The 26088-nt window shown below is 40.7% G+C and overlaps 1 protein-coding gene across 1 annotated transcript in view; it reads right to left on the reverse strand.

The window, feature by feature from the left end:
- The window catches only part of LOC126260152 (leishmanolysin-like peptidase), a 613327-nt gene extending 590922 nt beyond the window's left edge, over nt 1-22405 (reverse strand). Inside the window, exon 1 of the mRNA XM_049957411.1 lies at nt 22278-22405. Coding sequence (XP_049813368.1) covers nt 22278-22397 — 120 coding nt within the window. The 5' untranslated portion in view covers nt 22398-22405. The remainder of the gene's footprint in view (nt 1-22277) is intronic.
- Between the last annotated feature and the right edge of the window lie 3683 nt (nt 22406-26088).

The following is a 26088-nucleotide window of genomic DNA, read 5'->3' on the forward strand; positions in this document are numbered from 1 at the left end:
GGGCAAGCCGGTCGATTCGCCACAAGTCCAACAGCGCCTCTACCCGCGCAGTTCGATGCGGTCGCGCACTGTCATCCATGAAACGATGTCAAGTAGGGATGCGACCCTGAAAAGACGCTCATGGAATGGTAGTACAGTTTCACAATAACACTGATCAGTGAGTGTAACATGTTTAAAGATCTGGGGGTCAGTAAGCCCACGCAACATTATGCCTCCCCACACCATAACAGCAGGACCATCAAAACGATCGTCTTCAACGATGTTCCTTGGTGCGTTAGGTGCTCCCACCTATCGCCATATGAGGGTACGTCCAGAATCATTATTCAGACTGTATGTGCCTTTCATCCGAGAACAGCACGAGACCCCACTTCCTTGTTATCCAGTCGCTATGCTTTTGGTACTATCGCAAACGCTGCCGCCGATGTCTGTGTGTCAACGGAATACAACGTACTGAAGTCGTCGGGAAGAGAGACCACCCGCGTGCAGTCGTCGTACCAATGCGGAGCCTAAGATTGCGTGCCTTCTGGTTGCAACTGGAGCCGCTGTCCAAATAGGTCCCTTCTAGCCTGTTACATAATGCAGCTGTAGTTGACCGTGGTCGACCACTTCCTCTTCTCCTGTCAGCAGTGCCTGTAATTCGGAACGCTGATCACGCACGTGAAACAATGTTGTTGTTGTTTTCAGTCCTGCGACTGGTTTGATGCAGCTCTCCATGCTACTCTATCCTGTGCAAGCTTCATCTCCCAGTACTTACTGCAACCTATATCCTTCTGAATCTGCTTAGTGTATTCATCTCTTGGTCTCCCTCTACGACTTGTACCCTCCACGCTGCCCTCCAATACTAAATTGGAGATCCCTTGATGCCTCAGAACATGTCCTGCCAACCGGTCCCTTCTTCTTGCCAAGTTGTGCCACAAACTCCTCTTCTCCCCAATTCTATTCAATACCTCCTCATTAGTTATGTGATCTACCCATCTAATCTTCAGCATTCTTCTGTAGCACCACATTTCGAAAGCTTCTATTCTGTTCTTGTCCAAACCATTTATCGTCCATGTTTTACTTCCATACATGGCTACTCTCATTACAAATACTTTCAGAAACGGCTTCCTGACACTTAAATTTATAATCGATGTTAACAAATTTCTCTTCTTCAGAAACGCTTTCCTTGCCATTGCCTGTCTACATTTTATATCCTCTCTACTTCGACCATCATCAGTTATTTTGCTCCCCAAATAGGAAAACTCCCTTACTACTTTAACTGTCTCATTTCCTAATCTAATCCCAGAGCATCACCCATCTTAATTCGACTACATTCCATTATCCTCGTTTTGCTTTTGTTGATGTTCATCTTATATCCTCCTTTCAAGACACTGTCCATTCCGTTCAACTGCTCTTCCAAGTCCTTTACTGTCTCTGACAGCAAGGATTTCTACTAGCCCTCGTCTTTTTACCTACTTTATCCTCAAAGTTTTTATTTCTTCTCCATGGATTTTAATACCTACTCCGAATTTTTCTTTTGTTTCCTTTACTGCTTGCTCAATATACAGATTGAATAACATCGGGGAGAAGCTACAACCCTCTCTCACTCCATCCGCAACCACTGCTTCCCTTTCATACCCCTCGACTCTTATAACTGTCATCTGGTTTGTGTACAAGTTATAAATAGCCTTTCGCTCCCTGTATTTTACCCCTGCCACCTTTAGAATTTGAAAGAGAGTATTCCAGTCACCATTGTCAAAAGCTTTCTCTGAGTCTACAAATGCTAGAAACGTAGGTTTGCCTTTCCTTAATCTATTTCCTAAGATAAGTCGTATGGTCAGTATTGCCTCACGTGTTCCAACATTTCTGCGGAATCCAAACTGATCTTTGCCCAGGTCGGCTTCTACCAGTTTTTCCATTCGTCTGTTAAGAATTAGTGTTAGTATTTTGCAGCTGTGACTTATTAAACTGACAGTTCGGTAATTTTCACATCTGTCAACACCTGCTTTCTTTGGGATTGGAATTATTACATTCTTCATGAAGTCTGAGGGTATTTCGCCTGTCTCATACATCTTGCTCACCAGATGGTAGAGTTTAGTCATGACTGGCTCTCCCAAGGCCGTCAGTAGTTCCAATGGAATGTTGTCTACTCCCGGGGCCTTGTTTCGACTCAGGTCTTTCAGTGCTCTGTCAAACTCTTCACGCAGTAACTTATCTCCCATTTCGGCTTCATCTACATCCTCTTCCATTTTCATAATATTGTCCTCAAGTACATCGCCCTTGTATAGACCCTCTATATACTCCTTCCACCTTTCTGTTTTCCCTTCTTTGCTTATAACTGGCTTTCCATCTGAGCTCTTGATATTCATACAAGTGGCTCTCTTTTCTCCAAAGGTCTCTTTAATTTTCCTGTAGGCAGAATCTATCTTACCCCTAGTGAGATAAGCCTCTACATCCTTACATTTGACCTCTAGCCATCCCTGATTAGCCATTTTGCACTTCCTTTCGATCTCATTTTTGAGACGTTTGTATTCCGTTTTGCCTGCTTTATTTACTGCATTTTTATATTCTCTCCTTTCATCAATTAAATTCAATATTTCTTCTGTTACCCAAGGATTTCTATTAGCCCTCGCCTTTTTATCTACTTGATCGTCTGCTGCCTTCACTACTTCATCCCTCAGAGCTACCCATTCTTCTTCTACTGTATTTCTTTCCCCCATTCCTGTCAATTGTTCCCTTATGCTCTCTCTGAAACTCTGTACAACCTCTGGTTCTTTAAGTTTATCCAGGTCCCATCTCCTTAAATTCCCACTTTTCGCAGTTTCTTCAGTTTTAATCTACAGTTCATAACCAATAGATTGAGGTCAGAGTCGACATCTGCCCCTGGAAATGTCTTACAATTTAAAACCTGGTTCCTAAATCTGTCTTACCATTATATAATCTATGTGATACCTTATAGTATCTCCAGGATTCTTCCATGTATACAACCTTCTTTTATGATTCTTGAACAAAGTGTTGGCTATGATTAAGTTATGCTCTGTGCAAAATTCTACCAGGCGGCTTCCTCTTTCATTTCTCTCCCCCAATCCATATTCACCCACTATGTTTCCTTCTCTCCCTTTTCCTACTCTCGAATTCCAGTCACCCATTACTATTAAATTTTCGTCTCCCTTCACTACCTGAATAATTTCTTTTATCTCATCATACATGTCATCAATTTCTTCATCATCTGCAGAGATAGTTGGCATATAAACTTGTACTACTGTAGTAGGTGTGGGCTTCGTGTCTATCTTGGCCACAATAATGCGTTCACTATGCTGTTTGTAGTAGCTAACCCGCACTCCTATTCTTTTTATTCATAATTAAACCTACTCCTGCATTACCGCTATTTGATTTTGTATTTATAAACCTGTATTCACTTGACCAAAAGTCTTGTTCCTCCTGCCACCGAACTTCACTAATTCCCACTATATCTAACTTTAACCTATCCATTTCCCTTTTTAAATTTTCTAACCTACCTGCCCGATTAAGGGTTCTGACATTCCACGCTCCGATCCGTAGAACGCTAGTTTTTCTTCTCCTGATAACGACGTCCTCTGGAGTAGTCCCCGCCCGGAGATCCGAATGGGAGACTACTTTACCTCCGGAATATTTTACCCAAGAGGACGCCATCATCATTTAACCATACAGTAAAGCTGCATGCCCCCGGAAAAAATTACGGCTGTAGTTTCCCCTTGCTTTCAGCCGTTCGCAGTACCAGCACAGCAAGGCCGTTTTGGTTAGTGTTAACAAGGCCAGATCAGTCAATCATCCAGACTCTTGCCCCTGCAACTACTGAAAAGGCTGCTGCCCCTCTTCAGGAACCACACGTTTGTCTGGCCTCTGAATACCCCTCCGTTGTGGTTGCACCTACGGTAGGGCCATCTGTATCGCTGAGGCACGCAAGCCTCCCCACCAACGGCAAGGTCCATGGTTCATGGGGGTAGGTGAAACAATGCTGCGAGCAATACCAAACTCCAGAGCTACACTCGTCACGCTTAGTCCTCCTTCCACTTTCCAGATGATTCTTCCCCGTGTGAAGTCACCCAGATCTTGTCTCCGGGCCATGTTGTAACGGAAGACCACCACCACTGTGCACTGCACCGTCATTGCTCCCGGACTGACAGACACTGTCTTTTCCCTTTCCTTCAACTGCCTCGTGTTGCGGGGCCAGCCCCATTTCGCTCTATAGTCACGCCTTCTGTGCATGACTGCGAGACATCAGCAACACAATCCCTCATAGTCATTCATTTCCACCGAGTAGTTAACATATCTAAAGGTCGCAAGGACACCACTGTAAATTACATCTCGGGATTTTGTGTAGTTTTCTCTACTAGCATTGCTTTCTGTACTTCATTTATCTAGTCTTTATGTTTCGATGAGTTGAAAAATTCCCTGTGCATAAAATTATGCTGTCTGAGATTGTGACCAGCTTGTGACAACATTTGAAGCTCCTCATCAGATTCAAAGCGTTAGTAGCCAGTATAGTTTATCCTGTGCAAGACGATGTTGTGAGACAGCTGAGGTAGACGAAAGGCCAGCTTTCACGATCTTCTCGTCGCTGACTAGAGACGGGCGATCACTTCAGTCATTGCAGTGACCGTTCGGTCTCAAACGCTTTTAAGTGACGCCACTATCGCACGACACCTTCAGTCCTTTCATTCGGCCCGTAAGCGGCACAAATTTCGCGACGAATGTCAGTAGCTGTAAGGTTTTTTTACCCCTATAAACGGTATTGCAGATTCGATTTCACATTCGGCGTGATTTTAAATTGTAACGCTCGTTTAGGAACAGCTACTGTACCGGAAGGTTTCAGGTCGTATAATGGTAAGACAGATTTCGAAACCGGATTTTAAACTGCAAAAGATTTGTGGATCTACATTTGTACTCACGCAGTCAGATGGTGCGTGGCGGAGGGTACTTCTGGCACCACCATCTTCCCCCCCCCCCCCCCCTTCCTCACTCTTCTCTGTTCCATTCACGAGTGGTACGTGAGAGGAGTGATGGTCGGTAAAAATTCGTAATGAGCTCCGATTTCCCTGACTGGTACGTATATGGCATGAGAGGTTGTAACGTTTGTGATGTCGATCTATTACCAATGCAATGATGGAACATGAAGTCTTTCTATCTGTAATGTTAAATTATTTGATATTACAGTGTGTGATACGTAATATCACACATCTGCTTGAAAATGACTTACAGTCGAAATTTGCTAATTGCACGATTTAAATAAACATCGTTTGCACCACAGCCCACTGCGAACCACGATTCCTTTTATTAAAAACTAATTAGTTTTGTAGTTCTTAGACTGCGAAAAAATCTGCGCTATTCCTTGCTGCTTATTTTTTCTGCCCACTCAGTCATCATCCTAAACGACCATCCTTTCTTGCTATCCTGCGTCAGACTACATTTTTGTGCATGCGATAAATCGCAATCCCCCCCTTTCACCTACAGGAACTCTTCAGGGAAAAAATATGTCCTTCGAATATTTTAGCACTGTTTTTGCGCCTTATATTGGCTTAATATATAAACTTTTTGCAGTGGTTTATTTCGGGAAACTCCTTTTCTCTTATGTTTCTCCAGTTTTCACTTTCACACAGTTCTCTACAACGGAAGACAGTCTTTAAGGAGACCTGTGAATTCTGTAGCGTCGTTGGATGACGGGTTTCTATTCTCAGTGTGTTCCTCAAGACACCTTCCCTGTTTTTGTCGCACTATTTCTGGGACACACTGTGGATCAAGGAATACGTGTCCTCCGTCGTGACGACTCAACAGAGTTATGGCCAAAGCAGCAAAAAAAAATGTAATTTTCGCGTAAACGGAGGTAGCCGAGTACTACTATGGACGGGGCAATCAGCCTTTCACAATGTATCTTAGTAGGGCAGTGGCGTTAATGTCGATTGTTGTGAGGCGAATGTCGATTGTTGTGAGGCGGAATCGGGTTTTATACTCTCCTGTGACTTTATCCCATATTCAGTCTTAAAAAAATGTTGTTATCTACTTTCACTAGACATAGAACTGACGAGTTTTCTTTACGAGCAAACAACTTCCTCTGGATGACATTGCACGAGTTCCAAAACACGAACACCGAAGGTCTGCTTGCTTTACTCGCCCAAGAATCACTGGCGGGTTTACATCGGTGTCAAGTTGAAACAGCGGTCAGTTACTTTCGGAATACCCGGTCGGCTACGGGACGGGAACTGAGGATTTAGCGACAAACAAGCATAAGCGTAATTATGTATGAATTCATTCACTCTATGACTAAATGACATACTCGGGAGCTTAAACACAGGCGTTGCCAGATTTTTGTAACCTTTTAAGAGAAGTGTTCAGTTGGGCAACAAAAAAAGGCGTTTCACTCTTTTACTCGAGACAAATGAAAAGTAAATTTTTCTGTGATTTATTGGTATTCACTATAAATTTTAATGACGAATTTGTAAGGCTTAACATGCTTTCGTTTGATTTTACATATTAAAACAATGAATGCAGTTTTAAACGTAATTGGAAATGATCGTTAATTCACTTTATCAAATTCTGGGTACATTTATTTCGTACATCAGTCCATTTTAATCCAATCTGTGAAAAAAACCCTTCCCACGAAGCAGTTGGAGCTAGGGATACTAAACGATAAGACGTGAAAAATATTCGCGGTTCCATTCTTGGAAAACCCATCATTTTCTTCAATTTCTCAATCTTACCTTTTTTTTGTCATCAAAAGACTGTGCTATGTCCAGGCCTCTTAATTATTTAAAAGTCTTCGTGTAGGAGTCCATGTTCAGTTGACCGATCCTTGCGTTAGTGCTTAATTCACCCAGTGTTTCTCTTGTCTTACTTTTATTCTTTGCTCAATCGTTTTGCGAATCCCGTCCATTTCAGCAACTGATAGAGAATGTGATCCTATCATCTTCCTTGTCCGTTCTACCCATAACATACCGTTAGGCAAAACGACAAAGACGCGAAAGTTTTTTCTCTCCTCCTCCTCCCTTCTTTACAACATGTGATTACCTTTCTTGAGTGACGAGAACATTCGTCGCGGAATTCCAGAAAAAATGAGGTTTTCGTGCAGGCCAAATTGTTAATATTATTTTGACAGCAGGACCAAGAGATAAAAATCTCGTGGCATCTTATTATTTCTTCCCATTGCATCTCATTCGTTCCAAACTGGAGTTGCAAGTCCGCTCTTAAGTTTCGCAGATCTACTAAAAAGACTCCGTATTTTCGGTATCAAGCTTTCTACACCCTCTTCCAGTGTATCATTACTGTATTTTGCAGCACTGTTGAGAATATGGACGGGGCAATCGGCCTTTGACAATATATCTTTTTCACTCAAAAGAAGTGTATAAATGGAATGGTTTCTGCTGAAATTTACATTAGTGTTGTCGGCCGCGAATGCAGGAACTTTACAGGAAAATCTGTTCTTCAATGTGTCTTCGAAACTTGATAAGCACATTCACTGATACATTCTGTATATTCCAATAGACTGTTTACAACCCCAGTATCATTATCAAACAAGAATAAGCAAATTAGGGAAACATTTTCTATTTTTATTAGTTGCTGTCACTACAGAAAAGTATAGAGTTTTTTGGATGGTCTTTAAAATATTCTTCGACCATTACTTCGCATACAATAGCTTCCGCTTTTTCCTTGCGCAGCTAACATTTTGAGCGACTTTTGAATCACTGCAGATATATGGTAATAATTCGTGTGAACTAACTATACTGTTGTAACTACGAGAATGCTTTACCGTGTGATAAGATGCGAGTTGTCCAGCAGTAATCTTGTCAGAATCCGAGGTATGATTCAGGCTTTCGAGAAATATTTGGATAAGGTACTTGACGCTCTATCTTTAACAAGTCACGTGAGATTTAGTAAATGGGCGTTGCTTTACATCAGAACACCCCCCCCACCCCCCCAAAAGCTCACGAGAAATATTTATTGCATAACCGTTTTTCTAGTTCGGATTGTATTTAGTAAGCCTTTTGGCTTTTTTTTTAGAAGGTATTCCACCACTTCTAGACGAAGTATCTATGTCACTGTCACTTAAACTGCTCATTTTGTCTAAACGTTTAGAAATAATTCACAAGCGGGGCACGTTTAACACTCAGCAGTTTTGCAAAACAATGAACAAAGTTTTAAACTAGAATGACAATCAAGAATGGAATTACAAAATCGTTCCACTATTGTTAATACGCGTTGACACAGCTTTTAAACGAGTCAGCAAACGAACGAAAACGCTTAACACAAAATTGTAGAAAGAAAGCGAATTGCATAATAAACAACGAGAAGAATGTAAAACAGACGGCCGCGCGAGAGGCCGGGAATCGGAAATAACGGTCGCGCGACGGCACTATCATAGCGTACACCTCTGAAATTGTCCCATGAACTGTATTCCACGCTCGCAGTGACCCTTAATTATTTGCTGGAGAAGTTGCCTGAATATAGGACATTTTGTAATGAAATTGGACTCTCATATACTGAACGCGTTTTATTTCACCTCTGTCATGTACTGCTTCGATCAGTATTAATACCTCCAAAATTCGAGACTACGAAAAAACTGAAATGGAAGCTTTTCAGTGAGGTATCTTAAAAGTGAACCGGATCTACATCCACATGGATACTCTGCAAATCACTTTTAAGTGCCTAGCAGATGGTTCACCCAACCACCTTCACAATAATTCTCTATTGTGCCAATCACGTAGAGCGCGCGGAAAAAAACGAACACCTATATCTTCCCATGAGAACTCTGATTGCCCTTATTTTATTATGATGATAGTTTCTCCCTATGTAAGTTGGTGTCAACAAAATATTTTGGCATTCGAAGGAGAAAATTGGTGATTGAAATTTCGTGAGAAGATTCTGCCGTAACTAAAAACGCCTTTGTTTTAACGATGTCCACCCCAAATTTTGTGTCACTCTCTCCCATATTTCACAATTATACAAAACGTGCTGCCCTCCTTTGAACTTTCTCGACGTACTCCGTCAATCATATCTGGTAAGGATCCCACACCGTGTAGCAACACTCCAAAAGAGGACGGACAAGCGCAGTGTCTAGTAGCTCTGTTACCTTTTCTAAGTATCCTTCCAATAAAATGCAGTCTTTGGTTAACCTTTCCCAAATAGGTTCCTTTTAGCACTCATGTGGATGACCTCACTTTTCATTATTTAAGGTCAATTGCCAATTTTAGCGCCATACAGATATCTTTTTGCAGTCTGTTTTGATCTTCTGATGACTTTATGAGTCGATAAACGTCAGCATTATCTGCAAACAACCTAAGACGGCTGCTCAGATTGTGTCTTAAATCGTTTATATACAAAGGAACAGCAAAGAGCCTACTATAACACTACCTTGGGAAACGCCAGAAATCACATCTGTTTGTGCCATCCCCACGACGTTATTGTGGAAATTTACGAAACTAATGCGACGATATAAAAACAACCGTAATAACGAAAGTATTGCTAAAAGTCGTAAGACGACGTGTTGTGATTATTGCAGTGAAATATTGTAAAATATAGAAAAAGAACAATGAAAATTTCTATTAATATGAAAACTATGTATTTCAAGGATAATCTGTGAACAAAGATAAAAATGAATAGACAGTCCTCTAGCGAGGAAGAAAGAGAAAAAACTAACTACTCTTCGTTTTGTTCGTGATTGTAGAAGGACGCCGTTGACCATTCGTGATGAGAATGGTATGTTTTTGTTACTAATATTGTAAGAAAAAGCGTTCTTATGATAATAATTAATTCCATAAATGTGTAAACTTGTGTTTTCCATTCAGTAGTGTAGGGAAAGGCATCCCGTAATTATTACTGGATAATTTGCAGTTTTCATATACTGAGCTGATTTTGTTTCAAAGACGCCATTAGGGGCGAGAACATACAACTGCATGTAGCCTATCCTTTCGCAAAAATTTCGGCTAAACTTGTCTCCGGCTTTGGCCAGTTCCCAGCGTCTATAACGATTTGAGCATCAGTGCTTTCTATTAGCGCTTGGAGCTCTTGTACTTTCGCAACACAGCTACGACATTTTGCAACTGTTATACCGATGGTTCCTGTATCTACGTTGTTCTTGTGTTCGGCCTGCACCCTTTTTGTGTTTTACCGAGACACTAACCAAAAAAATTGCCCATTTCACGCCACATAGCACCTGCTACCCGTGTAGCCGCATCCTGCGTGTAGTGGGCTCCTGACCTATTTCAGCAGAACCCGAAACCCAAGCACCCTACCGTGCAAGTCGCAGAACCGTCTGAGCCTCTGATTTAGACCCTCCACTCGGCTCTGTACCCAAGGTCCGCAATTGGTCTTGTCGACTATGCTGCAAATGGTGAGCTCTGCTTTCGTCTCGCAAGCAAGACTGGTAGCCTTTACCACTTCTGTTAGCTGCTCGAAACCAGGGAGCATCTCTTCCAATCCAAAATGACAAAATCTTGGTACCGACATGAGCCACCACCTGCAGTTGGCTGCACCCTGTGCTCTTCATGGCATCCGGAAGGACCCATTCCACGTCTGGAATGACTCCACCCGGTATGCACACAGAGTTCACATTGGCTTTCTTCCCCTTCATTGCAGCCATCTGCCTAAGGGGCACCATAACGCGCCTAACATTGGAGTTACCAACTACCAACAATCCCACCCTCTGCGATTGCCCGGATCTTGGAGGCTGAGAGGTTTCCTATGAAACAGGACAGATTACTGCATCTGGCTGAGCGACAGTGTCAGCCATAGACAGCACCTGGAATCTAACTGGGGACGCCTTCCCCAGGGAAGTCTTTCGCCTCCAACCACGCCACGAGGTGACCCCCCCCCCCCCACTCGATCATGTGAGAGGGGTCAACCTCAGCAGTAACTGTGATCGCCACAGGCGAGGACAGATTGGAGGACTTGGATGTGATGGACGTCCGTTGGATCCCCACGGCCGTCCCACAACAGTGATGTCCATCCCATGCAGCTTCAAGTTGTGTAACCGAAGCCATCACAACCTAGAGCTCGAATCGCATCCACACACAACAATCACAGTCCCTATCCGTGCTAAAGACCGCGGAAAGCTTCACTATCCATAAAAATGGACTTTCGACACTGACACCGACAGAAACGCAAATACTGTATCTAATAAATTAGATTAATACGCGAAGATTCAAAAACCGACTACCGAAGAACTCTGGTGAGACTAAATAATTCGCTCCTGATTTGGAACTTCTAATACGTCAGAAATTCGGTTTACTTTCCGACGCAAGCGGAAACGCGGGAACTGTGTCTATTAGTTATTAAATTAACTCAGAAACCCCCGAAACTAAACTGTCAAAGCACACAGATGAATTTATTCAATTCGCTCCTGGTTCTAAAAACAATTTGCAGTTTAACCCTCAAATGGAGTTGTGAAGTCCTTTTGCATACCAGTGAAACTGTACATCGCTGCATTTCCTCTTTTGGTCATTCTATGGTTGGCGGTCCCACGTACTTTGCCATTGTTGCCAATTTAGTTGTTTTCCAACTGGATCTAGTTTTTATGAAAGGCCATCTGTTTGTAAAATTTAAGATCTGGTTGCCAGGGGGAAATTCAGTCTTTTTAATATATTATCTAGTTGAATTCTAGTGTTTTTAATATTACATTCTCCGAAAAGTTTATTTTGTTCATTCTAGTTCATTTCAGTATGCTCAACAGGTTACAGAAGGAATTACTTTCTTGCAACTGCTTATTATTATTATTATTCGTTACAGTCAACTTTGGACTACGCTAAGCATCAGTCATTTCTTGTGCTTTTTCTTGCGTTCTTCCCAGTACTTCTTCATTTTTTCTGAGTGGGCTTCTTTACGTTCTTGCGACCAGGTTGTTCCCGTCTTCTTTGATTGCGTTCGGTCTTTGAATCCCTGTATTTTGTTGATGGCATTCCTATATTCCATTCTGTTGTAAACTGTCTCTGGTATAATGTTCATTTCTGCAATGTCTTCTTTTACTTCTTTCAGCCAGTTAATTTGTGTCTTTCTGCTTTCCATGTATTCCAGGATTTTCTTTGCCGTTCTTTCTGGTGCCATTCTTTTGACATACCCATAGAAACTCAGTCTTCTCTTTTTAAAGGATGTTGTCAGTTTTTCAATTTTCTCGTATAACTCTTTATTGGATCGCAATTTATAATCTTGTCCATCCTTTTTAGGTCCTAAGATCTTTCTCAGTATTTTTCTCTCTTTTATTTCCAATTTCTCCAACAGACGTTTTCTGTTCAGTGGGATGCATTCAATCGCATACAAACTTCCTGGTTTTATTACCGCATTGTAGTGCCTGAGCTTGGCATTGATGGAGATCGACTTTTTATTGTATACATTTCGGCATAGCTGGTACGCCGTTTCCATCTTTATTGCTCTTTCCTGTAGTGAAACATTTGGTAACCCTGTCGGTGTAATCCATTCCCCTAGATACTTAAATTTATGAACTCTCTTAATTATTCCATATTTAGTTTGCAATGTCTGTGTTGGGTCTGTTTTGTCCTGTATCATCAGTTCTGTCTTTTCATACGATTTGTAGACCTGTCTTCTCAGCGATCTCATGCAGCATTTCTATCTGAATCTTTGCTGTTTCGATGTCATCTGCCAATATTGCCATGTCATCAGCAAATGCCAGACATTCAATTTTTGTTTTATTTCTTCCTAACGTTATCCCATTTTTCACTCCAGCTTCTGCCATCTTCTTTCTCCATTCCCTGACCACTTTTTCAAGGACAATGTTAAACAACAGTGGGGAGAGCCCATCCCCTTGTCTAACACCTGTTCCAATTACAAACGGTTGTGACAATCTACCCAAAAACTTCACTTGCGATTTTGTTCCCGTAAGGGTTTCCTGGATTAGACTTCTGCTTTTATCATCAATCCCAAATTCTTCTAATGTGTTAATCAGGGTTGGTCTATCAATAGAATCATATGCTTTTTTGAAGTCTATGAATGTAATTACTAGATTTTTCGATGTGCGTGCTCGAAGTTGTATTATGGAGAGTAGACTGAAAATCTGTTCACTGCATGATCTTCCTTTTCTAAACCCAGCCTGATATTCACCCAGTTCTTTCTCTACTTGATTTTCAATCCTGTTTTGTAGTGCCTTGGATAGGATCTTATAGGCCACTGATAACAATGAGATACCTCTGTAGTTATTTGCATTTGTCTTGGCACCCTTCTTATGTAACGGATGAATCAATGCTGTCTTCCATTCCTCCGGAATCTTCTCTGTATTCCAAATCTCTTCAAACAGCGCCTCGAAATTATTTATTAAGTTTTCTCCTGCATATTTCAGTAGCTCCGCTACTAACGAATCTTTACCAGATGCTTTATTGTTTTTCAATCCTTTCAAGATCTCTTTAATTTCTTCTTTATTAGGTGGTTCAGAGTCTGGTAGCTTATTCTTAGGCATCTCAGATGTCAAGGTTTCATCAGGTCTTTTGCAGCTTAGCAGCGTTTCAAAGTAGTTCGCTAGGTGTTGGCAATTTTGCAACTGCTTATACTATAAAATCTGTTAAACATAAAACGTTTGTTCGTTAGGCTGCTAACTGGCTACAGCGCATGCGCAGAGCGGAAGTCGCATTCGAAGCGCTTCTAGTCACAAATCTGGCTACTTGAAGTGGGGCGCCAGCTGTTTGAAGAGCGACTAGCAAGTAGCAACAAGTAGCCAGATTTTACCTAAGGAAATTTTTCTGGCGCTGTAAAGTTGCCAGTTTCGCGCATGCGCACAGTGAAGTGGCTTGTAGTGCGGGTACTTGGCCGCGTTTTTCGATTGTCTTTCAATAGCCGATCGCATTAGTTCAATGTTTGTCGATCTTCGATAATCCTAAGGTAAGCACTTTATTTGTTCTTATTTTTATTTATTCTTATAAAATCACCTATAGAAGTTCAGCTGTTCACCGTTCGGTGAAAGTAGATCAGTAAAATGCGTTTGAAGAGCCCAGACACCATGCACGGGCTCTGGAAAACGGTGACGCACATGCGCAGTAGCGCCTGTTTGCTGGTACTTCAAGTAGCTTCCTGGCAGCTCTTCGAACGAACCTAAGCTCAATTGCTACTGGTACTCAACAACGTAAATAGCGAGTGCAAGAAGAACGGAACTCTCTTATTTTGTAAAATTATTTTAAATGTATGAAAAATTGAAATGGTCATTTAACTAACTACAATACGGTATAATATTTCTATAACATATTCCCACTGTTGAGGACCGAGCAACTTAACGCAGCGCAAACTGCTTGTTATTATTCAGTTATTGTCGAGTTCGTGTCAGAGGTGCCTGTGTTTGGTGCTTGTTGTTCTCGTCATAGTGATTGATTAAAGTTCTGTTAAAATGGATAAAGTTTAGGGAATGGTTAAAAATCCGAAATTTGTCCAATGGTTATCATAAGCTGTAGGAGATAACACAAAGGCATTCTGTAAAGTGTGTCACTGTACTGTAAAAGCTCGGTTAGCGGATGTAGAAAATCACGCAGAAACAAAAAAAACACAAATCTGCAGTTTCTTCCTCTTCCTCCCAAAGACAGGCAAAAATTAATTTTAAACCTGTTCAGGATTCCGTACGACGTTACGAAGCTGCAGGGTCACTCGCTCTCTCTGTGTCCGCACATTGTGCTATAATGTCGTGTGGTCACTTAGGAGAAATATGTAAAAACAGGTTCAAAGACAGTTATTACGAGCCAGATTAAGTTACATCGTACAAAGTGTAGTGCTATTAACAACGTTCTTGGGTCCTATTTTGCGAACGATTTGAGAAGTGATGATGGTATGTGCAGTATTTTAATTGGCGAATCAACCGATCGTGTAACTTCACTTCTAGCAATTGCTATAAGTTATCATAGTAAAACATCTCACAAGACTGTTTCGACATTTCTTACACTCGTCCAACGTGAAAAATGCAGTGATGAGTCTATTGTATCAGCTATTAAAGAGGCGTTGAAAGAATTTAATTTGGATTTAAAGAAATTGCAGGGAATAGGAACAGATAATGCTAGTGTGATGGTCGGTATTAATAACGGAGTGTATAAAATACTTAAAAGGGAGATTCCGCATTTGGTACTTATAAGGTGTGTCTCTCATTCCATTCAGTTGGCAGCAACTGCAGAATGTCTTCCAAGAAATTTGGACTTTTTGTTTACGGAAACTTACAACTGGTTTTCTCGATCTTCTTCATGACAGCTCTTTTACCGCCAAATTTTCTCAGTCCTAAATGACGAGGAGGAGCCACTGAAAATATGTAGAATAATTGAGAAACAGCTCGAGTTAAAAACTAATTTTGAAATTGTTGTTGTTGTTGTAGTCTTCAGTCCTGAGACTGGTTTGATGCAGCTCTCCATGCTACTCTATCCTGTGCAAGCTTCTTCATCTCCCAGTACCTACTACAACCTACATCCTTCTGAATCTGCTTAGTGTATTCATCTCTTGGTCTCCCTCTACGATTTTTACCCTCCACGCTGCCCTCCAATGCTAAATTTGTGATCCCTTGATGCCTCAAAACATGTCCTACCAACCGATCCCTTCTTCTAGTCAAGTTGTGCCACAAACTTCTCTTCTCCCCAATCCTATTCAATACCTCCTCATTAGTTACGTGATCTACCCACCTTATCTTCAGCATTCTTCTGTAGCACCACATTTCGAAAGCTATTCTCTTCTTGTCCAAACTGGTTATCGTCCATGTTTCACTTCCATACATGGCTACACTCCATACAAATACTTTCAGAAACGACTTCCTGACACTTAAATCTATACTCGATGTTAACAAATTTCTCTTCTTCAGAAACGATTTCCTTGCCATTGCCAGTCTACATTTTATATCCTCTCTACTTCGACCATCATCAGTTATTTTACTCCCTAAATAGCAAAACTCCTTTCCTACTTTAAGTGTCTCACTTCCTAATCTAATCCCCTCAGCGTCACCCGATTTAATTTGACTACATTCCATTATCCTCGTTTTGCTTTTGTTGATGTTCATCTTATATCCTCCTTTCAAGACACTGTCCATTCCGTTCAACTGCTCTTCCAAGTCCTTTGCTGTCTCTGACAGAATTACAATGTCATAGGCGAACCTCAAAGTTTTTACTTCTTCTCCATGAATTTTAATACCTACTCCGAATTTTTCTTTTGTTTCCTTTACTGCTTGCTCAATATACAGATTGAATAACATCGGGGAGAGGCTACAACCCTGTCTCACTCCTTTCCCAACCACTGCTTCCCTTTCATGCCCCTCGACTCTTATAACTGCCATCTGGTTTCTGTACAAATTGTAAATAGCCTTTCGCTCCCTGTATTTTATCCCTGCCACCTTCAGAATTTGAAAGAGAGTATTCCAGTTAACGTTGTCAAAAGCTTTCTCTAAGTCTACAAATGCTAGAAACGTAGGTTTGCCTTTTCTTAATCTTTCTTCTAACATAAGTCGTAAGGTTAGTATTGCCTCACGTGTTCCAACATTTCTACGGAATCCAAACTGATCATCCCCGAGGTCCGCTTCTACCAGTTTTTCCATTCGTCTGTAAAGAATTCGCGTTAGTATTTTGCAGCTGTGACTTATTAAACTGATAGTTCGGTAGTTTTCACATCTGTCAACACCTGCTTTCTTTGGTATTGGAATTATTATATTCTTCTTGAAGTCTGTGGGTATTTCGCCTGTCTCATACATCTTGCTCACCAGATTGTAGAGTTTTGTCATGACTGGCTCTCCCAAGGCCATTAGTAGTTCTAATGGAATGTTGTCTACTCCCGGGGCCTTGTTTCGACTCAGGTCTTTCAGTGCTCTGTCAAACTCTTCACCCAGTATCTTATCTCCCATTTCATCTTCATCTACATCCTTTTCCATTTCCATAATATTGTCCTCAAGTACTTCGCCCTTGTATAAACCCTCTATATACTCCTTCCACCTTTCTGCCTTCCCTTCTTTGCTTAGAACTGGGTTGCCATCTGAGCTCTTGATATTCATACAAGTGGTTCTCTTCTCTCCTAAGGTCTCTTTAATTTTCCTGTAGGCAGTATCTATCTTACCCCTAGTGAGACAAGCCTCTACATCCTTACATTTGTCCTCTAGCCATCCCTGCTTAGCCATTTTGCACTTTCTGTCGATCTCATTTTTGAGACGTTTGTATTCCCTTTTGCCTGCTTCATTTACTGCATTTTTATATTTTCTCCTTTCATCAATTAAATTCAATATTTCTTCTGTTACCCAAGGATTTCTATTAGCCCTCGTCTTTTTACCTACTTGATCCTCTGCTGCCTTCACTACTTCATCCCTCAGAGCTACCCATTCTTCTTCTACTGTATTTCTTTCCCCCATTCCTGTCAATTGTTCCCTTATGCTCTCCCTGAAACTCTGTACAACCTCTGGTTCTTTCAGTTTATCCAGGTCCCATCTCCTTAAATTCCCACCTTTTTGCAGTTTCTTCAGTTTCAATCTGCAGTTCATAACCAATAGATTGTGGTCAGAATCCACATCTGCCCCTGGAAATGTCTTACAATTTAAAACCTGGTTCCTAAATCTGTCTTACCATTATATAATCTATCTGATACCTATTAGTATCTCCAGGATTGAAATTGTTAGGCATAGCGAAACATACTGCACAGTTGGACTGCTGTATTCGATGTTCAGTGACGAACTTAATTTACTATACTTGCTATTTTCGAAACCCATCCTTTCAAGTCTTCAGACAGTCAATAAGGAATTCGAGTCAAATGGTGTGGACCCATGCAAGTTATTAGATGACCTGGTAATTCTTATTCCATCTCTTCATAAGCAAGTTGTCATTTCCACCTATCCAGTTCAGAGAAAATATCTTGACAATGATTTCGAAAATCACCTACATCCAAAATCGTATCTTTGATACTTGTTTGAAAAAAAAATAGAAATTAGAAACAAAATAACCGAAGGTGAAAAAACAATATTATAGAAAGATGTGTAACATTTGTTTCTTCACTTAAACAATTACAGCAAAGATTGCCTGATAATATTGAAGTACTGAGGAAATTAGCTTTTCTTGCAGTTTCAAAGGCGAAAAGAACCCTTAATTCTCCTGTTAGAAAGCTCTCACTTGGATAATGATACAATTACAATAACTGAATTACAGTTGCAAAAAAAAAAAAAAAAAAAAAAAATGACCATCGTCCAATGGGATAACGTTAACAACTCTGTCGATTTCTTGTGTGAGGTTTACAGTTACCATGACGCCAGGGTGAAAATCCTTTTAAAGAACTTGCATTATCTAGGCTCTGGCTCGTACTTCTTCTCTGGTCCAACGGCGAGGTAAAAATATTCAGCCAGTTAAATCTCATCAAAAAGAAGATAAGGAAGCGAATGGTACAGATATGGTAAACGCCATATTAGGAATTCGTGCAGGTCTTCGCAGAAAGAATTGGTGCTGCCATAATTACATATTTCCTGAGTCAGTTCTCAAAACAATTGGGGCAAAACTAGCATATAAATCGGGACCAACTTCTACTGCAGGGCTTCTCTTTCCCATGAGGACGATGGCGATAATGATGAAGACGACGTTCTTATCCAATTTTAGATACGTTTAGTAAAAAATATGTTATTATGTAGTCTCTTGAGTGGCGTTTCACTGTCATTTCTATATGCCTGAATAAAAATTTAGAATCTAGCTCTTTTAAGGCATTTTTTGTCTTTTTTGCTCTCAATCTAGTTGGAAAAAGTTATGCACTGTTGGCAACACTGTAACTTCCCACCAGCTGATAACTAACCTGCAGACAAACTAGCAGCATTGTCAATTCGTTTTCTCAGTGCTTAGCTGTAAAGTTTGGGTGGTGTCATTATTGATGCCAGGACACCGTAAGTGTTCGTTTTCCATGTGGTCAAAATTTACTTAACTAAAATTTTTATTTTAACGCTTATTTGATGTTTTCATTTCATTGTTACTATGGTCTCGTGCTCTCATTCGCCTAAATTCCAGCAATCTAAGATCGTTGAAGAAAGTTCAACATTGATTTCTTATGTCCTTAAAAAAGGAAAACCTGTAACTTCGATCTTAAGTACGCGTCATTCAAATAACAGAGGTTCCGAAAAAGGAACAACAGCATTTATTTACTATCACAATAACACAGAACTTGAGTAGACCCTCTTGAGCAGAAGTGTGCTAGCTAAAGCACAAGCACATGAACATGCGGACAGCCTCTTGCTATTTTTTCCTATTCTGGTTTAAACGGGATTCACTCAAGTACACACTTATTTTCCGATTTGACTTCATCGCAACACTGGCCACGCAGCTTACTGAACCCCATTTCAGCGCGAGACCGATCATTGATTTTTGAAGAAATCTCTCCCAAAATCACAAAGACCCACTCTGGATTCAAGGAGGAAACCATGTGCTCAGTCTCCCCGTGCCAGCTAGAAAAGAAAAGCAGGACTGTACTTGCTGCAGTCGTTTGGTTTACCAAACCTCTTGTTAAATCATGCGTAAAGGGTGCTGAGAGAACTACATACGTGAATATTGAACAACTGCGAAAATTTTTTACTCAATTCATATGTGATGTTCATTACATGCCGCCAATTTTTTGCTCTCTATACGTTATTTCTAATACAATACACTAGTTTGAATTTTTATGTTTCATTTCACTTCAGTGCTATGCAGGGTTTAATAAACTTTTTTTTTTCCTTGTGATTTATTTTGAGTTTTTTGTTCAACTGGCGTTTTTGTATTGTAACATATGCAGATATGAAATTTATGAATAAATAGTAGCTCTGATGAAAGTAAAATAAATTACTTTTCATAGCTAAAATAAAGTGGTATACTTTTGGGCCCCATAACACTATATATGGTATACAGATGTCACGGTTTCGTTTGAGGGTTAAATTGGATACGGCTGCTAATGTTCATTTAATAAAACGCACATATTAGACGAATATTTTGAGGTGTTCTCACTTATTCATCCATTATTGCCACACTCTTGGAATATGAACTATTATGATGTAGGCAACTGGTAGGCCTCTTCCGTTAGGGACAGCTGTGTTCTAACAATGACCATACTTTCTTCATTGCTGTCAAATTCGACAGATTGATCAGTTTCGACACTGTCCATAACTGTTGCACGAGCATCAGCTTAAGGATGACTACCATCACGAAAGTCACTTTCATGATTCTGTTGTTCTAACACTGTTTCCCGTGTAACATCTTTCGTTAGTGAACTGCCATCCCAACGTGCCATTTTCATTTACACTCGGCGACAGAATAGTTATTACGATGTGTACTCCGGGGCACAGTGACCCTTCGTAAAATGTTTGTCAAATGTGAATTTACATTGGTGGCAGCGGTCTGTGTGTGCAGTAACAAACAAATTCCAGGGTCAGGACGATACCGATGTACACTTCTAGGGTTAAATCTAGTACAGGAAAGCACCTTCAGTGGTAGAATCATGGAAAGGTGAAATCAAGTTAAGAAGGCAACTTCAAAAATTTGCGTCCATGATCAGTTCTGGTGAGGTTCAAGAAAATGATGGCGCTCAAACAAAATCTGTTCGATCAGACTATCGTTCCAGATAGCATTACAGTGTCAGTTGTTAAACCGTTGTGGAATCTCTATAAGAAAGGTATTACGTATAACGAAAAAAGGTCTGAAACAGCTATCATTGAAGAAGAGGACTGGAAAAATTTAAGTTCATACTGAAATGTCTAAGCAGCCGTATTTTCCACCCATCATAAACAACGTAGGAACGATAATATTGGGACACTAGATACGCTCCATCACACGTAGATGTCAGATGCATATGTACATTAAGGCTCGTAGAGGTCTTACCCCCAATAAATCAATATTTTTCTTGTTATGTAGCAAGAAAATGGGCCTTGATATTAAGGGGAAAAAAATTCAACTGCTATTAATTACGGCACGCAAGAACGCAGTAGTATACATTTCCGCCATCACCATAAGTAAAGGCAGCGAAATATTCCATCTCTTGCAACTAGCAGCTATGAAATTTGTCTGCGCAATATTCAGTAACACGTGCACACTCACCCATCAGCTGGGTTACTTCAAGTATAATGCTGCAACAAGCGACGATGCAAAACAGCAGTATAGGTGCAGCTTTCACCAGAAGTCTTACGTAGTTGATTATTTTAGACTGTTCTGCAATTTCGTTCTATGAGGGTAAAAAAGGCCTATTGAGAACGAATTCAATTGTTCAATAATGGTAAAATTAAAGCAGCATAGACTGCGCGCCCAATTCGACAGCAACAAAACTGTTAGGTTGTAAGTTGCATAAATACTGACAGTGAGTTTTTTTTTTGTACAAAAATCTCAATCTTTAGCTACCTCCGTGTTAGCGAAGCAAAGCGGCAACGCGTTCATTCATGTTGCACAGAAAGTAGTACTCTATGGCTGTACAGCAAATGAATCACTGAGCAGGGAGGGAGACCGCTGGATCAGAACGCCGTGGACGAGAACAAGTGAAAGTAGTAGAGCGGGAAATCTTGATTTCCAAATACAATAGTGCAGGGCAAAACCAAATTAGCTTAACCACAATATTCAAAGAACTGTTACGTATTGGTATTTGGCAACGAGTGTAATTCTTCAAAGCTATTTTCTAATCAAATCACCTATACGGAATAACCTAATGCTATCAAAATGTGAGAACCAAATTGCTCGTGGCATTGGTTGGACTTATTAATTAATTAATTAATTCAGAACTACATAAGTTGATACTTTGCTAGAGAAACGCGACAATGAACAAAATGTGTGTGTAATTTTTACATGTTACTTCAGCTTTCTCGGCATTAAGTTATTTACTGAATGTTTACAAGCCGCTTTTGCTGTCGGATGTTTTACATTTATATAAAAGGCCTAGTTTCTGTGAATTTAACACTGTCCTGTCTCAGTTTGAGCTATAGTTCATCACAGTTTCATTTAGACATAGACCGAGAATTACGGTCAAGAGAATAAATTATTCTTGTCGGTTTATATCAAAAGTGGTTTCCAATAGCTCTCTCCGGTACCTATCACAATGATTGTCTTGGGGTTATTCCCGAGTGCTATTGACAGGTAGGTGAGAACTGCAATAATTCTTTGTGTTTACATACTGGCAACCGGCGCGGGACGTTAAAACTGCTTTTACGATAGGCACATTACTTTCACAACATATAAATGACGTGTGACGAACACAGCTTGCACAATGTTTACGTTGCTTCAGCAAATACGTACTGATAACGGATTCAGGCCCGGCGTTAGTTGTGTACATGAGCTGTCAGATCCATTGTTTTGATCACATACAAGGTTAACGGAGCAGAAATGAAAGTGAAACATAGTACTCACGTCATCTTCCTTTGGGTGTACGTGACTGCACTGACGACGAATAAACATTCCATTGACAGAAAACATCCACACTAGAACGAACAGTGAGAATACTCTACACAGACATCCTCCACCTGCCATATTCACGAACCGACTGCCGCTCTCTGACTGAAACAACCGCATGAGGCCGCTGGCAGCTGCTCTCGCGCAGTTCTCTGCTAAAGATGGCAGCGTAATCGGCGCGGCAGCGCGGGAATTACAAACTTGTGGAACATTTGGTTACTCGTTACCGCGCAGGGTGCGGTGTACCGTCACCGTCTGTTCGTAAGGTCGTTCATCTCTCTGTGATATATAATGCGGCATTAAATAAACGATTTGCAGATAATTGGGATGGTTATCCATAATTACGTACTATGTGGCAAAAGCAGCATGAATACCCAGTAAAAATCTGGACGATTTCAGAGTCATGCAAAGATTAGCAACTTGCTTCAAATATTAAATTGTGCACCTAAGAAACTGCAGAAAGGTGGTGTGCCTGACTGCAATATCAACGAGACGCAGCTGGAATCAATCAACACATACAAATACCTGTGTTACAGTTTGTATGGAAACGAAATGGAATTCTCACATAGGCTGAGTCTTCGGTAAGGCAGGTGACAGACTTCATTTAGTTGGCAGGTTACTGGGAAAATACAGTCTACTATGGATGCTGCTTATAAAATACTTGTGCATCCCATCTTGCTCAAATGTGTGGGGCCCATACCAAAGAGGAGTAACAGGGAGTGCTGTACATATTCAAAGGACAGTATGATTGGCCATTGGTTTGTTTGACTCACGAGAGAGGGTACAGAAAGGGTGAAAAACACCAAATGGCAGACGTTTGAATATGACACATCTACTCCGTCGCAATTAAATTACAGCAGCCTATAATATTATGAGGAAGCATGTTCAGTGACACTCAGTACATGTAGAATGCAGAAGAGAGTCATTAGAATAGTGAAGTGAAGTAAAACAATAGAATCATGCAAATGTGCTTTCACAGCGTTTAATATACTCCTTCTAGTACAACACAGGGGGGGGGCTACAGTTCATACAGGTTTCAAGCTTTTTAACAAACTCCTTAATGATATAAAAACACACTAGAGACATGAAGCTCTTTGAACAATTCTGAGTCATATTTACAGTGCCAATGCTATTGCTCAGTGACTGGGTATAATGGATTTGTAAAGTACTGAATTGTAGACCATTTGCTACCAATGTATCATGGGGTTATAATTAAAGTGCAGCTACCAACAGAAGCCCAATGATATGGCAATGAAACTTTGTAGATATGCTCATATGAAACCAAATTACACTGGAAAAAATTAGTTCCAATGTTGACCACCAGGTGCAAATTTGGTGCTTTACAGCATATTTTTGGCATATTAAGTACTCATATTCAACAAATAGTGTAATCAGCAGTTAACATAAAAATCAACATTATGCCTTTCTCACTTGTGTTACCTTTTCCGCATATATCCTGTCCCTAATCCATAATGTATGAAAACAGATCTCTATGCCTTTCCTGAATTCACAGTGCCAGATTTGTACATGGTGGCCAAAACTGGAACTAATTGTTTTTTCCAGTGTAAATCAGTTCCACATTAGTGCATTAGAATATCTACCAAGGTTCACTGTCATACAATAGTTACAGCCCACATTGCAGCTCTAAGTAGTTGCACTTTAATTATAAGTACCCAGTACGTTTCATTTAAATATGTATGCTAAGTGCTAATATTAGATTTAGAATTGTACTAGATGTTTAATTCATGTAGCAATTTAAGGGGCTCCGGAACGCCCTATACTTGCAATGTTAAAATAACGCTTATAAATTACATCTTTCCTCACAAAGTATTTGAGGTAGGAAGTTGAACGTTTTACAGATTATTTATTGGAATATGGGCTACAACTTAACACAGGGATTTTACAAAATTTTCGTTCAGTTATTAAAGATGATTTTTTTCAATTGTAATGAAAATTCACAACATTTTTTTGCAATTTTTATTTATATATTCAAAAATATACAGTTTTTTTGGAAAAAGGCTGTGTTAAATTATGCAGAAGGTACTGTGTAACATTTACTGAAAGTTTGAAACAAATATGTTTGGAAGATCCTTAGAAAACATGTAATTAGTATGAGAAAATAAAAGTTTTGGGAATCGAGCGACAAAGATTGGATTAACTTTTTAGTGCATTCCAGGTCCATAGGATGGATTATCTTCATCCTCTGCAAACTCCTCCTCCAGCTTCCTCTTGTTCCTCCTCCTGTTTACTCTTGCTTGTATTTCTAGACTCTTTACAACCCTGTCTGCAGCCCGAAGGCGTTCCTTGTCTAAAGCAAGCATCGCTCGTACCATGTTAGAACCTATCTTCATTCCCATATTTCTAAATACCTTGCACCTTACAATGTTGCCATCATTGAAAGTCGCAACAGCATCATACACACCAAAGTGAAGTGTTTCTATTCCAACAAATACAGTCTTGGGGATTCTCGACCATATAACACTATTTACACTTTCATTGGGGTTTTGAGTTTTTCCGTGAATACACTTTTTCAACAGTTCAGGTGCTGCTAAGTCTCTGAAAATAGGTTTTATCACCTCCATTATTGCATGAGGCAGACTATGCTTATGAGTTTACACTTCACCAGTTAGCAATCCTTTGTTATATTTACACCAACTGTCTTCTTCTTTGGGACACAAGCTATGTTGGGGATTTTCATCGTCTTTATTGTTTACAGTAATAACACATACCTTTGGCTTTCCAACATTTCTCCTTTTTTTAAAAGCCTTCAGAGGATTTCTAATAACTTTACTTTTACTCATTATTATACTTCAACAAAACAGAGACTCAAGAAACAGAATTAATTACGAATATTTTCGAGATAACGACAGAGTAAGTAAACATGAAACAATCGACAATCACACCAGCGATATACACTCCTGGAAATTGAAATAAGAACACCGTGAATTCATTGTCCCAGGAAGGGGAAACTTTATTGACACATTCCTGGGGTCAGATATATCACATGATCACACTGACAGAACCACAGGCACATAGACACAGGCAACAGAGCATGCACAATGTCGGCACTAGTACAGTGTATATCCACCTTTCGCAGCAATGCAGGCTGCTATTCTCCCATGGAGACGATCGTAGAGATGCTGGATGTAGTCCTGTGGAACGGCTTGCCATGCCATTTCCACCTGGCGCCTCAGTTGGACCAGCGTTCGTGCTGGACGTGCAGACCGCGTGAGACGACGCTTCATCCAGACCCAAACATGCTCAATGGGGGACAGATCCGGAGATCTTGCTGGCCAGGGTAGTTGACTTACACCTTCTAGAGCACGTTGGGTGGCACGGGATACATGCGGACGTGCATTGTCCTGTTGGAACAGCAAGTTCCCTTGCCGGTCTAGGAATGGTAGAACGATGGGTTCGATGACGGTTTGGATGTACCGTGCACTATTCAGTGTCCCCTCGACGATCACCAGTGGTGTACGGCCAGTGTAGGAGATCGCTCCCCACACCATGATGCCGGGTGTTGGCCCTGTGTGCCTCGGTCGTATGCAGTCCTGATTGTGGCGCTCACCTGCACGGCGCCAAACACGCATACGACCATCATTGGCACGAAGGCAGAAGCGACTCTCATCGCTGAAGACGACACGTCTCCATTCGTCCCTCCATTCACGCCTGTCGCGACACCACTGGAGGCGGGCTGCACGATGTTGGGGCGTGAGCGGAAGACGGCCTAACGGTGTGCGGCACCGTAGCCCAGCTTCATGGAGACGGT

This window comes from Schistocerca nitens, chromosome 5, assembly GCF_023898315.1.
Source record: "Schistocerca nitens isolate TAMUIC-IGC-003100 chromosome 5, iqSchNite1.1, whole genome shotgun sequence".
In the NCBI taxonomy this organism is placed as follows: domain Eukaryota; kingdom Metazoa; phylum Arthropoda; class Insecta; order Orthoptera; family Acrididae; genus Schistocerca; species Schistocerca nitens.